This window comes from Sphaerodactylus townsendi, linkage group LG02, assembly GCF_021028975.2.
Source record: "Sphaerodactylus townsendi isolate TG3544 linkage group LG02, MPM_Stown_v2.3, whole genome shotgun sequence".
Taxonomy (NCBI): Eukaryota; Metazoa; Chordata; class Lepidosauria; order Squamata; family Sphaerodactylidae; genus Sphaerodactylus; species Sphaerodactylus townsendi.
This window is the reverse complement of record NC_059426.1, coordinates 48,491,023-48,504,702: the sequence shown is the minus strand read 5'-3', so window position 1 is coordinate 48,504,702 and position 13,680 is coordinate 48,491,023. Positions and strand designations below refer to the sequence as shown.

At 38.6% G+C, this 13,680-nt stretch overlaps 1 protein-coding gene across 1 annotated transcript in view; it reads right to left on the bottom strand.

Annotated features, from left to right (window-relative positions):
• The window catches only part of LRP1B (LDL receptor related protein 1B), a 353,740-nt gene that overhangs the window by 94,282 nt on the left and 245,778 nt on the right, over positions 1-13,680 (bottom strand). The window contains exons 55-59 of the mRNA XM_048484494.1: positions 8,223-8,411; positions 6,669-6,817; positions 4,601-4,694; positions 1,501-1,617; positions 40-159 (exon numbers count right to left, since the gene is read on the bottom strand). Of these exons, the coding sequence (XP_048340451.1) occupies positions 40-159; positions 1,501-1,617; positions 4,601-4,694; positions 6,669-6,817; positions 8,223-8,411 (669 nt within the window). The remainder of the gene's footprint in view (positions 1-39; positions 160-1,500; positions 1,618-4,600; positions 4,695-6,668; positions 6,818-8,222; positions 8,412-13,680) is intronic.

Genomic DNA, 13,680 nt, shown 5'->3' with positions numbered 1-13,680 from the left:
ATGACTGCATAGTTTGTGATTTGTTTAGGAGCTACTTACGACAATCTCTTTCATCTTCTTCATCACCACAGTCATCCTGGCCATTACATCTGAGATTTATTGGTATGCACTTCTGAGTCTTTGAGCACTTGAATTGACCAGATAGGCAAACATGTGTATCTGGCAAGAAAAAATAATTTTAGACATCTGATGAGCCTTATTTTAGCTGGTCAATTAGACTTTTTTTCTTTTATGAGAAGGTCAGCCCTCCTAGCACTCTGCATTGCAACTTGCAGGCTGCACCTAGTGCCATGTGTCCTGCTTTCACTCTGACTAGCCTTTTCAGGGACAGCTTACTGCACTTGCACACTCCTTTTTAAAAAAATGTTTATTTGATTTATAGGCCACCCTTCCTGAATGGGCTAGAGATCTAGTCATCTATTGACCAATCATCTGACTTCCCCTGGAATCTTTTAGGAACATATTCACATGGGGCTTAAGGAGAACAAACTTCCAGTATTCTAAAGAATACAACATTTATAACAAAGAAATGTCCATTCAAATATTCTGCATAGCAATGGATTGAACATGCTTACAAAGCAAAGGTCACAATCCTCTGTTCATTGACTAAACACACCCTGATTGTTGTTATCCTAGATAGGCTCTTTACTAGGGGTTCAATTTTATGGCTTATTTTGTTTTTCCGCTCCTACACATGCCTGTTAGCTGAGTTGTCTTAGAACTCTCTCAACCCACCCACCCCCACCATCCCCAGAAGCAAAGTTCTCCAGGAGAGCCTCCTGGAGCCATTTTGAAAGTCTGGTGCTTCTACCTTGAAAAATGTGCAGCCTGCTTACACACTCAGAAATTCCTCATTGGCTACAATAGAGCCACTGGAGAATACAGAATCTGCCAGGCTCTCCAGCAAGTGGCGAGGCGGGAAAAATAGACTACTTCTGCCCTGGTTCTGCTCCTGTGATGTTTGCACAGCAGCTGGGTCACACAGGGCATTTTAAAAGTACCACCACTTTGGCAGTTTTTGAAACTCATGGGGCAAAGGAAAAATAGCAGGGCAACACAGTGGCAGACCCTGTGCAGCTTTGGGAACCGTGCGGAATTCCTGGCTGCACAGAGATATTTTCTGTGCTCACCCCGGGATATTTTGACCAGGCAAAAATGGCCTAAGTATAAGGTACCTGTGAGAACCCAACAGAATGCGGTGTTTGAGAGCAATTAAATACTTAAATAGTTGTAAAATAGTTGTTAAATAATTGTAAAAGAAGCATGAAAACAATAAAAACAGACAGTAAATGGATCAACAGAAAAACTAAAACGAACAAACTAGAAAGGGAGAATATGGATTCCACAAGCATAAAAGAATTCTAAGAGAATTTAAAAGGTGAATGTTCTTGTAACCCTATTTCCCAGCCCAGTACATAATCCCATATCATGATGTTGCTGCACAGCCTATCCTAATGTTAGGTTCTCATGTATTCTCTTTATTGCCATAGGATGACCTACCACAATTGAGCTCATCAGAGTTGTCCCCACAGTCATTTTCTCCATCACATATAAAAGCTGGTAAAACACAGAGTCCAGTTCCACACTGAAAACGGCCTGGTTGACATTTAAATTCAGCTGTAAAATAAAAAAGTTATTTGCTCATAAAATGAAAACTAATGGCTTCAAATAATTTATTGTGTATCTATGCTCTAAATTCCATAAGAAAAATACTACTGCCAAAGTACATTTCTACTTACTAAGATTTAAATAGATCTATGCCTTAGTCCAATTAGGTTAACACTGACCTAGAAACCCAGGCTAGTCTGACCTTCGCAGCTATAAGAGGCTAAAGAGCATTGGCTGTAGTCAGTATTTGGATGGGAATACCAGGGTTGCAACACAGAGGCAGGAAATGGCAAACCATCTGTGAAAGTCTCCTACCTTGTAAACGCTACGGGGTCACCCTAAATTAGCTGTGATTTAACAGTAAAAAAACCCCAAAGCCTTAGCCCAAGTCAGTTAACAATCATAGCCCTAATGAAATAGACACAATGTACTTTAAAAGGAACCAATCTACACAAGGTGCATATAACAATAGATAATGACAGATAATCAGTGAACAACAACAAGCCTTTATTGGCATACAGACAGATAATCAGTCTATGCTATAATCTCCTGACATATAGATCCTCACCCCCCACCCCCCGCAGCTTCTGCCCCACACTATTTGAATAATGTTACATTTTCAGGTCACTTTTGGGAAGTCAAACAGAAATTTTCCTTCACATTGGTTGGTATTGAGGTCCCCCCCTTTTCCACTTTATTTCCTGGTTAATAATAAATAGGTCATGTCCATAGGACAGGTGAAGCTATGGGTGCTAATAACAGGCTGATTGGCAAACAGTTCAAAGCATCCAATCTTTTTTTTTTTTTAAAAAAGCCTTTCATAGGTGGGGTTGGAGAATGGAATTCCCTTGGTTCTGAGCAGCATGTCATGCTCTCAGTTGCTTAAGAAGCATATTAGGGGAGGGGATGAAGACTATCATGTCTCAGCACAATTTTCTGTGCAGCCTAGGATAAAGCTTTGGTTGTGCTGGTTGAGTTTGGGTCCAAAGTATGGTTGCTCTAATGCTGGTAGCATGAACAGGCTGCTTATTCAGAGTGACTTGACTGAAAAAAATGGAGATACTTATTAATGATGCAGATACAGATGTGCCATAAGTAAACCCTGTTTAATCCACATTTTGGAATCTTATGTCTTCACTATGGAGAGCAAGGGCAAAAAAAGACAATCACTAGTATGATTCAAGAGATGCTAATTTACAGTTTTTCCCCTCAACAAAACAAATAAATGTATTTCCTGATAGTTATATTGAAATTAATGGTCTCGAAAAGACCATTGCAACTACTCACAAATACACCTTTTATCACAGCTATGACGTTTAAGCATGTGTGTGTTTTGCCATCATGTCACTAATGACTTATGGTGACCCCACAAGGTTTTCAAGGAAAGAGAGGTTCAGGGGTGGTTTGCTATCACCTGTTTCCACATCACATCCTTGATATTCCATGAAGATCTCCCATACAAAAACCTGTCAAGTTTGAGGTGAGAGTTTGTAACCAGCCCAAGCTTACCTAGCAAGCTTCCAGGGCAGAGTGGAGACTCAAATCAAGGTTTCCCAAATCCTTGTCCAACACTTAACCACTGTACCATGCTGGCTCTAAGCATAGTGGAATCAAATTGGTATTTAAGCTAAATTGCTCAGTAAGAGGGAAATGAGCAATTTCCTTCACCTTGATTTGCTGCAGGGCATCACATTAAATTCATAAATCAACATAATTACTATATCAGAACTGTTTAATACACTAGTAAGTGATACTGTACATTTGTACGCTATTGATAGTATAAAACACAGGACTTTTCTAAGACAAAGCAAGGAGTAATGCCTGTCAAAATGAGTACATGTTCAGGCAGGTAAAATCATCTAAAACTAGTGGTTGCCTTTATTTGAATTTTGAATTTTTCAAGAAAAAACTGGACAGTGATCTGTTGAAATTCTGTAAATATATGTCCCCTTCAGAGCAGATTAGCCAATTAACTGTCTTTGTTCTGACAAAGTGCCAATGCAATTTTTAGAATGGATATAATCCAAATAAATTGGAGAAATTAAAATGTAGTAGTAGTTTACATATACCCCATCTTTAAACACCACCTTTCCTTGTAGTCACCTGTCATGGCAAAATTATGGCAGACATCCTTCCAAATGTTAAAAGCATTGTTTACTTCAATCTTTCTAACTGAAAGGATTTTTGAGGCAGCTGTATGAACTATGAAAATATCTGCTGATTTGACAAAACATCCAAGACATAATTACAATGCTACAGAGCAAGCTTATCAGTAATGCAAAGCATAAAATTACTACTACAGGGTAGTAATTATTGAACTCCTGCCAATCATTTTTTCATTGTTTGAGGAACAAACAATATAAACGACCAGCAGAAAATTCTCTAGACTGTTAAATATTGCACTGCACTCCAATGAAACTCCTAGAAAAATATGGATTAAGTTGTTCGAAAAGAACATGTGTGCTCCACAGTAATCTTGTACATTTCACTATATGGGAATTCTAACACATAGGAACAAAAATACTTAGGAAGGTGCACATATTATTCCTACATTCCTGTCCTGTCCCGTATTCCTTTTTACACCCAGAAAAATTATTCCTGGCGTTGTGGAATCCCCATGGATGAACAGCTGTACAGAACAAGGGCCTATGGTGTGGACGGGGGAAAGAGTAAAGCCCCCTCTTTACTCTTCTATCTACACAGCTGCATGGATGGAAAAAACAGGAGGAGTGATTTTAGCCCTTTCATCTCACTCCCTCACTGTAAGTCCTGACCCACATGGCTGTTCGCCTATGTGGGTCCTGCTATCTCAAGAACAATCTTTTCAGGAGTTGAAAAGGACTGTAGACAGGGGAAAGAACACAGGCAAAATCAATATTCTGTTGCTGTTCCTGTAAGATACAAGCCGATATTACAGTGATGGCTTTATGACTTACAAATACAACTTACAATGTCTGCCACACAGCATTTCTAAAATACTATGTACACTTACGACATTCTTCAGGTTCATCTGATCCATCCCCACAGTCATCTACAGTGTCACATTTCCACCAGAATGGAATACATTTGTCAGTTTTACAGCGGAACTGCAGGGAAAGCAAGAACCATGTCATATTAATATTTTTTATTGAAATAACATGAATATTTAATGCAAACAGGAACTCATAAGCAACCAAATATCAAATTTTAATCCTGAGCTCCTTACTATAAATTTCTAGTAATTTTGTATAACACATTTTTAAAAGACTACATTTTTAAAAAAATATCCTTTCTATTTTATATGAATGCCAGTGTTAGCACTCAACAGTATTACCAGTGGAGGACCTGCATTAAATTTTAAATTCAAAATAATTGCAGTTGCCAGCTAGGATGAGATATAAATGTACATTACATTACAAATGAGCATACATGCAAGTGGACTTTGAACAAATCCCCACAAACTATGTTTGCTAAATCAACAAAAATAAAACAGCATCCATATTCACAATAACAGTCTTATAAGCTGTTGTGGGTTTTCCGAGTTCTACAGCTATGGTTTGAATAGTTTTAACATCTAATGTTTTCTGCACATCTACAGCTGGCATCTTCAGAGGCACATAATAGTTACAAACAGATAGCAAATTCATTGTACGCTAATAATAAAAAGCTTTGTATCATGTGTGTAGACCAAATCTAATAAATGGAAATATAAGTGCATATAAAGTCCATAAGAATTAGAACAGTTCAAGATGAGGCCCCTGGTTCATGCTCAGTTCATGACTATTTCTTCAGCATAATTTCTTTGAACCTTGCTTGTAATGCTTAGGATCACCTTCGCACAAATTAAAGTCACCTCAAAAAATGATGATTTCATTGGATGTGGAGGTAGCCAGATAAGCGTGAAGCAAAGCAGAATTGCAAGCAAGATTCAAAAGAATATGTGGTCTGAGATTCCCTGGATGTACAGTAGAAACGCCTTCCCCGTGGAGGGAGAGGGACTGTTTTTCCTTAGTTGTGTGTTTTCCTCTTAGTTTTATAGCTCTTCTGAATTCTGCCGTGGAGTAGCCATTTGCTTTCAGAGCCCAGTCTAAGTTATTCAGTTCACCAGTGAGAAGGTGAGGTTTACAAATCCATTTTGCAAGGTCTATTGGAGTTTTGATTATGCCCCTTTTTTGTTGTAAGTAGTGAGTGGAGTTTTTGTGTAGATCCATGTGGGTTGGTTTTCTTCAGATTCTGTGGCCCCATTGTCAGTTTGTTTTATGGATAACCATGACATCCAGAAATGGCTATTTCCCTTTTTTTTCCTCCATGGGAATTAAACTTTAGGGTGGATACTGTTAAGGTGGTCCACAAATTTCATCAATTCCTCCTCACTATAGCTCCAAAGGTGCTATCCACAATACAGAACTATACTGTTGGTTTTGGGGATGCTGATTCTAAAGCACATTTTCCGAAGTGCTCCATGTAAAAAATAGGAATAATAGGGCTGTAGGAATTTCCCATGGCCACCATATTCATTTGTTCATAGAAGTTGTCCCACTGGAAGTAACTGGTTGATAGGCAATGTTCAAACAGGCATGTGATATCATTTGGGAAGATTAGGTTGATAAGTGTGAGGGTATCCTTTACTGGAACCTTGGGAATAGGGAGACCACATCAAAGTCGTTCAGTCTGTCATTGGGGTTGAAGAAGAAGAAGAAGAGTTTGGATTTATATCCCCCCCCCCCTTTCTCTCCTGTAGGAGACTCAAAGGGGCTTACAATCTCCTTGCCCTTCCCCCCTCACAACAAACACCCTGTGAGGTAGGTGGGGCTGAGAGAGCTCCGAGAAGCTGTGACTAGCCAAGGTCACCCAGCTGGCATGTGTGGGAGTGTACAGGCTAATTGAGTTTGAGGATTCTAATTTTGTTGATGAAATTAGCTGAATATTTAATGGAGGCTGTTTGTCCAGTGTGAGTTTGTAAGTGTGGAAGCCAAAAGTTTTGACAATTCATGTATATAGGATCCAATGGCATTCACAGTGGGTCTGGGTGGAATGCAGTAAGAAACAAATGTAATGAATTTTTAAAGAAATGAACTTACTTGACTGACTGTGCAGTTTGATAAGCAGGTCTTGTTATCTGAAGCAAGGTAAAAGTTGGTGGGACAGGAGCAGGTGTGTGTTTTGCCCGGGGCAAGGAGGCACAGATGGCTACAGCCACCATTATTTATTTTACACCTATGTTTAGGTACTACAAAAAAGAAAAGAAAACAATTCAAACTTACTAATTAATTAATATAGCAATTTTTCTCACTATTTAAACTTCTGGAAACAAAGTAACTTTTACATTTAAGAAGACTTTTTGAAATAAGATACCTGTGAACAAATGAAACAACATCACTGTGTGCATGTGTGCATGTGAAAACCATCTGTCCCCTGCTGTACTTTATCTGGATATCCAATGGGGACTTACAAGAGGTTTTTGTGAGTTCGCAGAGAATTTGTGGCTCCCAAGAAGTCATACCAGACCTGGGTTGCCACTATCTTCATCTCCTCTATCACATCCCAGTCCTCACTACTGGGACTGATAGAGTTGAAGAAGAACTGAGGGGTTCATGTAGCCAGTGCAGGTTGTCAATGTGATCCTAACCACAATATGAGACCTTCACGCAGATCTAGTAAAATTCAAGTGGAAACAATGAAAGAAACAGCAATAGATTGATTATGGACTCTGGTAATTTTGAGGCAGGTCTTGTTAATTAGAAAAAAATGTGCTGTGCTTTTCCATGCAGAAGTCTGGTTCCTGTTTCTCCAGGATGGGGACCAGTTTTGCTTCCATTCCAATTTAACAGGAGATAAAAGGTTTGGAATTGGATCTTGGCTATTTGCTTCAGGCAGCTGAGTCAACTGGAGGGGCAGTAAGGAATGGCTTTGACCAGCAAAGAAGTCACAATTTCCCACCCTTCTTGAAATAACCTGGGTATTTGGGGGGTTCTAGCTAAAGGTTTGTGAAATTCATACAGGTTACATGCTTGAAGTGAATTAAGATTGGCAAGCACGTTGATTTATCTAAGGATGGCAGAAATATCCAAAACAGACAGTTTGGGCTAACCAGAGCCAGGGAGGCTGAGAATGAAATCTCCTTGGTGATCCCTCATGCTAGTTAGCATACAGCATGGCAGGGATGAGCCTCTTGGCACAACATGAATCATTGACCAAGAGTAGTAACATTACCTTCTGACCTTGGAGTCCGATTGGGTCCAACCAAAAACGGGCAACTCTGTACGGCGGCTTTTATAACATGATGGGAAGTGTTAATAAGTTGTACAGTTTAGATGTTGATTTTAATAAACCTTAGTTTAACCCATTATGTGAGACCTGCATGTTCCTTTCAGGGTACTTTGGGTAATTTCACCTTCAAGAGACACTGTTTTGGTTGTCAGCAACATAATTTTGCAACATATGTGGGTATGTTAATTTAATAGGCTTCATCATTTAACTTATGATACGTCAAAACCCTTTACTCTTACCAATGTTTTACTTCCTTAACAATTAAAATAAAATTATTGAGATGTATTGTTACGCAAAGCCTCCAAAAGTTTAATAATTTTTTATAGATAGACGTGCTTGATTGAATATATGCAAAACATATTTACCATCAGGTTGTCTATAAGAATGATACACTTGGATATCAGTGATGGCATGCCATGAATTAATCAATGACGCTTTATCTGATCCAGAAGTTTTATGGGCACGGTTGACTGACTTGGTTTTTCCATCTGTCCAGTATACATAGTCTTCAAACAATGTGAGAGCAATCACTCCTAGGATATGTTGATTAGGAACTGCAACAGAATGTAAGATTGATGTAAAAAGTTGGCATTATGTACTGCAGGAAGGCAACAATTGCATCGCTTCTTATCAGTAAATACTGAGACAATATGTTAGGGTTCTTTATTACTGGAAGATTTGGGGGGGGGCATCAATTTACATCTAACTCATGGAGACCCGGTAGGGTTTCACGGCAAGAAATATTCAGAGGTGGTTTGCCATTGTCTGCCTCTGCATTATGACCCTGGTCTCCCAGCCAAATACTTGCCAAGTGTTGATCCTGCTCAACTTCTGAGATCTGACAAGATCAGGCTAGCCTTGGTTATCCAGGTCAAAGCTTGGAAGAATTACACGTATTTATTTAATGTGCCAACTTTTTCACAAGCACAATATGCAGTTAATTGCACACACAGTTTGCATGAATATTTCCATATCCACATCCTTATGTCAAGCCCCTCTTGACATATTAATCAATGTAAGGGGGCTTGACATATATTGCTCTCCAAAACATGCAATATATAAATTGACACAAAACTCAAGAGACTGTTGCAATTTATAACGGTTGTTGACATTGTAATTAACAAATATATCAATATATCTAAACCTCACCAGGGTCAAATCAGTGGATACTTAAATCCAGAGACTGGGGCTACTGAAAGACAAGATAGATCTTTTTGCAAAACCTGAGAAGAACCCCAGATTTGTAGAAAAATCTGAAATCTAAAAAACAAAAATGGATGTCAAACCCCAAATCAAAAAGGGAGCGCATGTCACTTGAAGAAATGGATGACCTCAATGGTCATTACTTGGCAACCACAACAATATTGCTAGTCTTCCAACTTCAGTATTGTGTCTATAGATTAGAAAAAAATATTTATTACTTAGAAATGTATTCAGAAGCAACATTAAACAAATAATAGCCTGAGGTTTAAACTAGATGGCTTATATATGACTTCTTACATCTCTATGATTCTTGCAGTGTAATCCAGAGGGGGGCTGATTCCCCCAGTGGAGGTGACACGTGCTACATCAATGAATTTGCCTGCCCGCGCAGTCTGGATTGGTCTGTATGAGTCTAACTTTATATTAGTATACAGAGATTATGCAACATTACTTGTTTGTAATTTTCTCTAAATTATGGCTTTCTGTAAATAATAAACATATTAAAACTAATTGTATTTTCCAGTCTCAGTAGGTTGAATTACTTTACATCATTTTCACTTTCTTGGTAGTACTTATTCTAAAACTTTATGTATTATTTTCACCTATCAATCAATTTATACAATAAGAGCATGCAAAGACAAAAATACCTTACAAATATTTAAAAAAACCCTCAAAATGTGCCAATAAGTCTTTGTTTAGAAGAAAGACTGCTGTCACTTACAACTGAAGTTTGATTGGCATAAATCTAAATACTTATGATAAGCAGGTTCAACATGTGGTGGAAAGATAGAAGTGCAAGTTTTGATTTGTTCTGTACACTGGATCACCAACTTGCATTGTAAAACAATCTTAGTATATTTTATCAATCTAATTGTAAAATACTTACCTTGAAATAAAACAGAACTGAACTGCTGTCAGTATGGAGCAGCCAGACTGTGCCTTGAATACATTTTAAGCGTATTTCAGGTTTTACGATGGTACAAAATGAAAGATGCATTCCTGTGTACTTTTTTCCCAAGGAAATGTTTGCATAGGACTGGTTCTCTCATCCAAGTCCAACATGAAATCCTTATATAAAATTATTGTTATTGTTTACACTTTCACTGTTGTGATGTAAGGATATATGAACATTACCCTTTCTGTTTTATTTTTATTTTTTATTGTATGCTTACTGACTTCAAAGTTTGAGGTTTAACATTCTCAAGAAATGATCACTAGTGATGACACTTTTGTTAAGTTCTTTACTGAGTAAATCTCTGAAATACATTCTTATTTGGACACTAGCTAAAATACAGCTGGAACAATAGCAACCCCCAACACAACGTATGGTCTCTTCATGAATCATTTTAACTCAGACACTGTGATGGAAGTTGACAGGGTTTCAGGAGTTATGAAAGTCAGCACTTGCATGTTAGACCCTTGCCCATTCTAGGTACTTAGAGGATATAAAGATCACTGTCCATTATAAATCAATAATTGTCTCAGGGCATAATTGTTTGTACTCTAAAATAAGTGGTAATCTGTCTATTACTTTGCCAGAAAACTGTCCATTACTTTGCCAGAAAAAAATGATGGTAGAGAAAGCAACTGTACACCACCCTAGACCCGTTTCAGTCTGGTTTCAGGCTGGGCTACGGGACAGAGAAAGCGCATAATGGGTTTAGTGTATGATCTTTGTCTAAATGTAGACAAGGGTTATGCCTCTCTGCTGCTTCTACTAGTCTTGTCAGCAGCTTTTGATACAGTAGACCATGCCATCTTGTTGAGATGTTTGGGGGCAGAAATGGGAATTAAAGGATATACTGTGGATTGGTTTAAATAATGTTTTATGGGCAAACCTCTTCCAGACACATCTCCTTCACACAAGCCATGTCTATCTTCTCATACCAAAAATGATAAATCAAGGAGGTCTCATTCCTTACTGACCAGGCACTGAACAACACTGGGAAAAACTAGTAGTCAGCACACTAATCTCTTGAGAAAGAATGGAGAACAGACAACCAATGAGCTCTAGTCCATCTCTCTGACTGTCTTCCAGTATTGACATTACTCCCACCGCCATATCTCCCATGGGTCAACTGAAGTCCAGTGCCGCTATTTGTCCAGGAAATGTGTCTTCTATGCCCTTTTCAAGCTCAAAATAGTTTGCCACAGCTATTTCCTAACCAATATAATTTTCTTCTAAAATAAAGACATATTTAACTTACAAAAAATTATCTCTCAATGAAGAATTAGGTGCTCACAGCCAAGCTCCCCCCACCCCTTATTTTTGGTTCTAGATTTCCCAAAGGTTAGCTAAGAAAGCCTTAGCTAAGGGGTGTGACCATATCAGCATATAAAGAATGATTGTTTCCCTGATTGCCTATCATGGGAGCAGTGTTGTCATTGTGACTGATGAAGGTTGGAGAGGTTAGTATGGACTGTGGTACAATCACTATGCTGGTAGCATCGTCATACAGAGCTTTGGTTTCACATATTAAAAATATTGTTGTTCTGCCTTATTTTTTTCTGACTCAATGTGGTTAACAAAGCAGAAATACCTTCAATAACCTGAGAAAAAAACAAATACCCCCTCTGCTAACACAGTATAGCAACTCGTAGGGCTGATGATGTGCTGCCATCAGTGTCTAGGGGTGGGACTGTAAGAGTAGTCATCCAGTGTTTTAAAGATAAAATAAACCAAGGCTTTCAGTGGCTAAGAAATATTAAAGTAACTAAAGTACAGCAGATGCCAGGCAGTGATTCATACCAATTTAAAAGAGCTGTTCCAAGTGCCCAGGGTTATTTTATACAGTAGAAATCAACTGGCTTTAATTCTAAAATAATTCTATTTATATTTTTTCAGTGTTTAATTATGAAATATTTTATTGATTTGGGAAATATATTTAGTGCATAATACTTTATGTACTACTAAATAAACTTGCAAGAAATATGCGAGCACAGACTGCTTTATTTAAAAAGATGTAATATACATAAAGTTCAATATTGTTAAATTATACTAATAGTGTTGGGTTTTAATCTGACACTATAAAATAGAAAAAAAATACAGGGGGCATGCATAGCCATGATCAAAGCTTTTTTAAAATTAGAATCAGTTACGGAAATGTATGCATGTAGCAAATCAATTAAATTGCACCAAATGCAGAGAAATGCATCATTGGCACAGTATGTGTGAATCTGCATATCTTCATATGTTCTGCAAGAGTGGTATTAACGGACCTGGTGGTATACAATGGAAGGTGTAATGTATTTATATAATACTATAAAGTTAAGAAGTTGGCCCTTTATTAGTCAGGGCCAGCTTCCCCCTGAGCTTGCTCAATAAACTTATGACTAAAAAGCACATATTGCTCACAAGAAGTAAAACAGTAAATACAGTTTGGCTTACATAAACGACGAAAATGATGCAGTGGCAACCATACAGTGAGTTTGGTCAAGGTGACTTTTGAATTGAAGACACTCATTCGCTGCTCAGTCTTTCAGCCATTAAGCTAGACCAGTTCTAATGCTATCACATTTTCAATGCCATCCTGAGCAGTGACAGCATTCTGTCAGAGACATCCCTTTTGGAGACACAAGACAAACCAGGGTCTAGGAACCCAACAAAGTATCTAGTCAGTTGCCAGCCTTCAGCCAACTAGAAATAGGAGAAAATCCGTTCATAATATTATTTTCCTACAGACTAAAATAGGGAATCCAAAGCATTGTTCCGTTTTGGGTTTTTAAAAAAATCATAGAGAACACACATATATGTAGGTAAAGGTTGTAAGGAACAAGCATGGATAGAAAATGGACTATCATTTCAGATGCTCTGACTGTGTAGTTGATTGCACCTCAGCAGAGATATCCTCTAAACCTTGCCTCATCATTCATTCATTAATGATTTGAAGCAGTAATGTTTTTTTTCTGTATTACTTCTGATCATATTGACTTTAGAAGCCTAGGAAGCCATTGTTAATATTTTCAGTGGTGCACATGGATATAGATCAGAAATTGAGTGTGAGTAAGGAAACAAAATCTGTATCAAACAAGAAAATTATTTGAAGCATAATTTCAGAATGTGGTGTAACTGTCAACTTTGTATAGAGGGGGGTTGAGAGAAAACATGATTTTACAATCCATTTTTACAATCCATTTTTACAGTGTTGCAGTAACTAAGGCCGCTCGACTGGCAAAATATGGCGCCGTCGCGATAAAAAAAAGAAGCCGTCAGAGCGAGAGCCGTTCGCAGCAGAAGCGGCGGAGGTGCTGCGAGTCGGCTACTGTCACAAAACGCTTAAACGGCCGGCGAAGACGGTGTATTCAGAAAGCGGCTTAAAGTTCCACTCTTTTCCCCCCCATGTGACAGCATCGGCGCCGGCCGCGCTTTTCGTCTTGAACAACCCGCATACGGGCTAATTGTCACAAATGGCGTCGGGTCTGCGGCCGCCAAAGTTGCGCGCAGGGCGTTAGCACGTCAGCCCGAAGACGCGGCGCTTCCGCTTAAGCGCTTCGATGCCGAACGTCACCGCCATACTTGAGGCTGCGGACGCTCGCAGCTCCGCTTCTGTCTGTGTGAAACAGCTTTTTTGGGATCGCGTCGCGAATTTCTGCGGCGCTATCGCTATTGCCGTTTTTTTG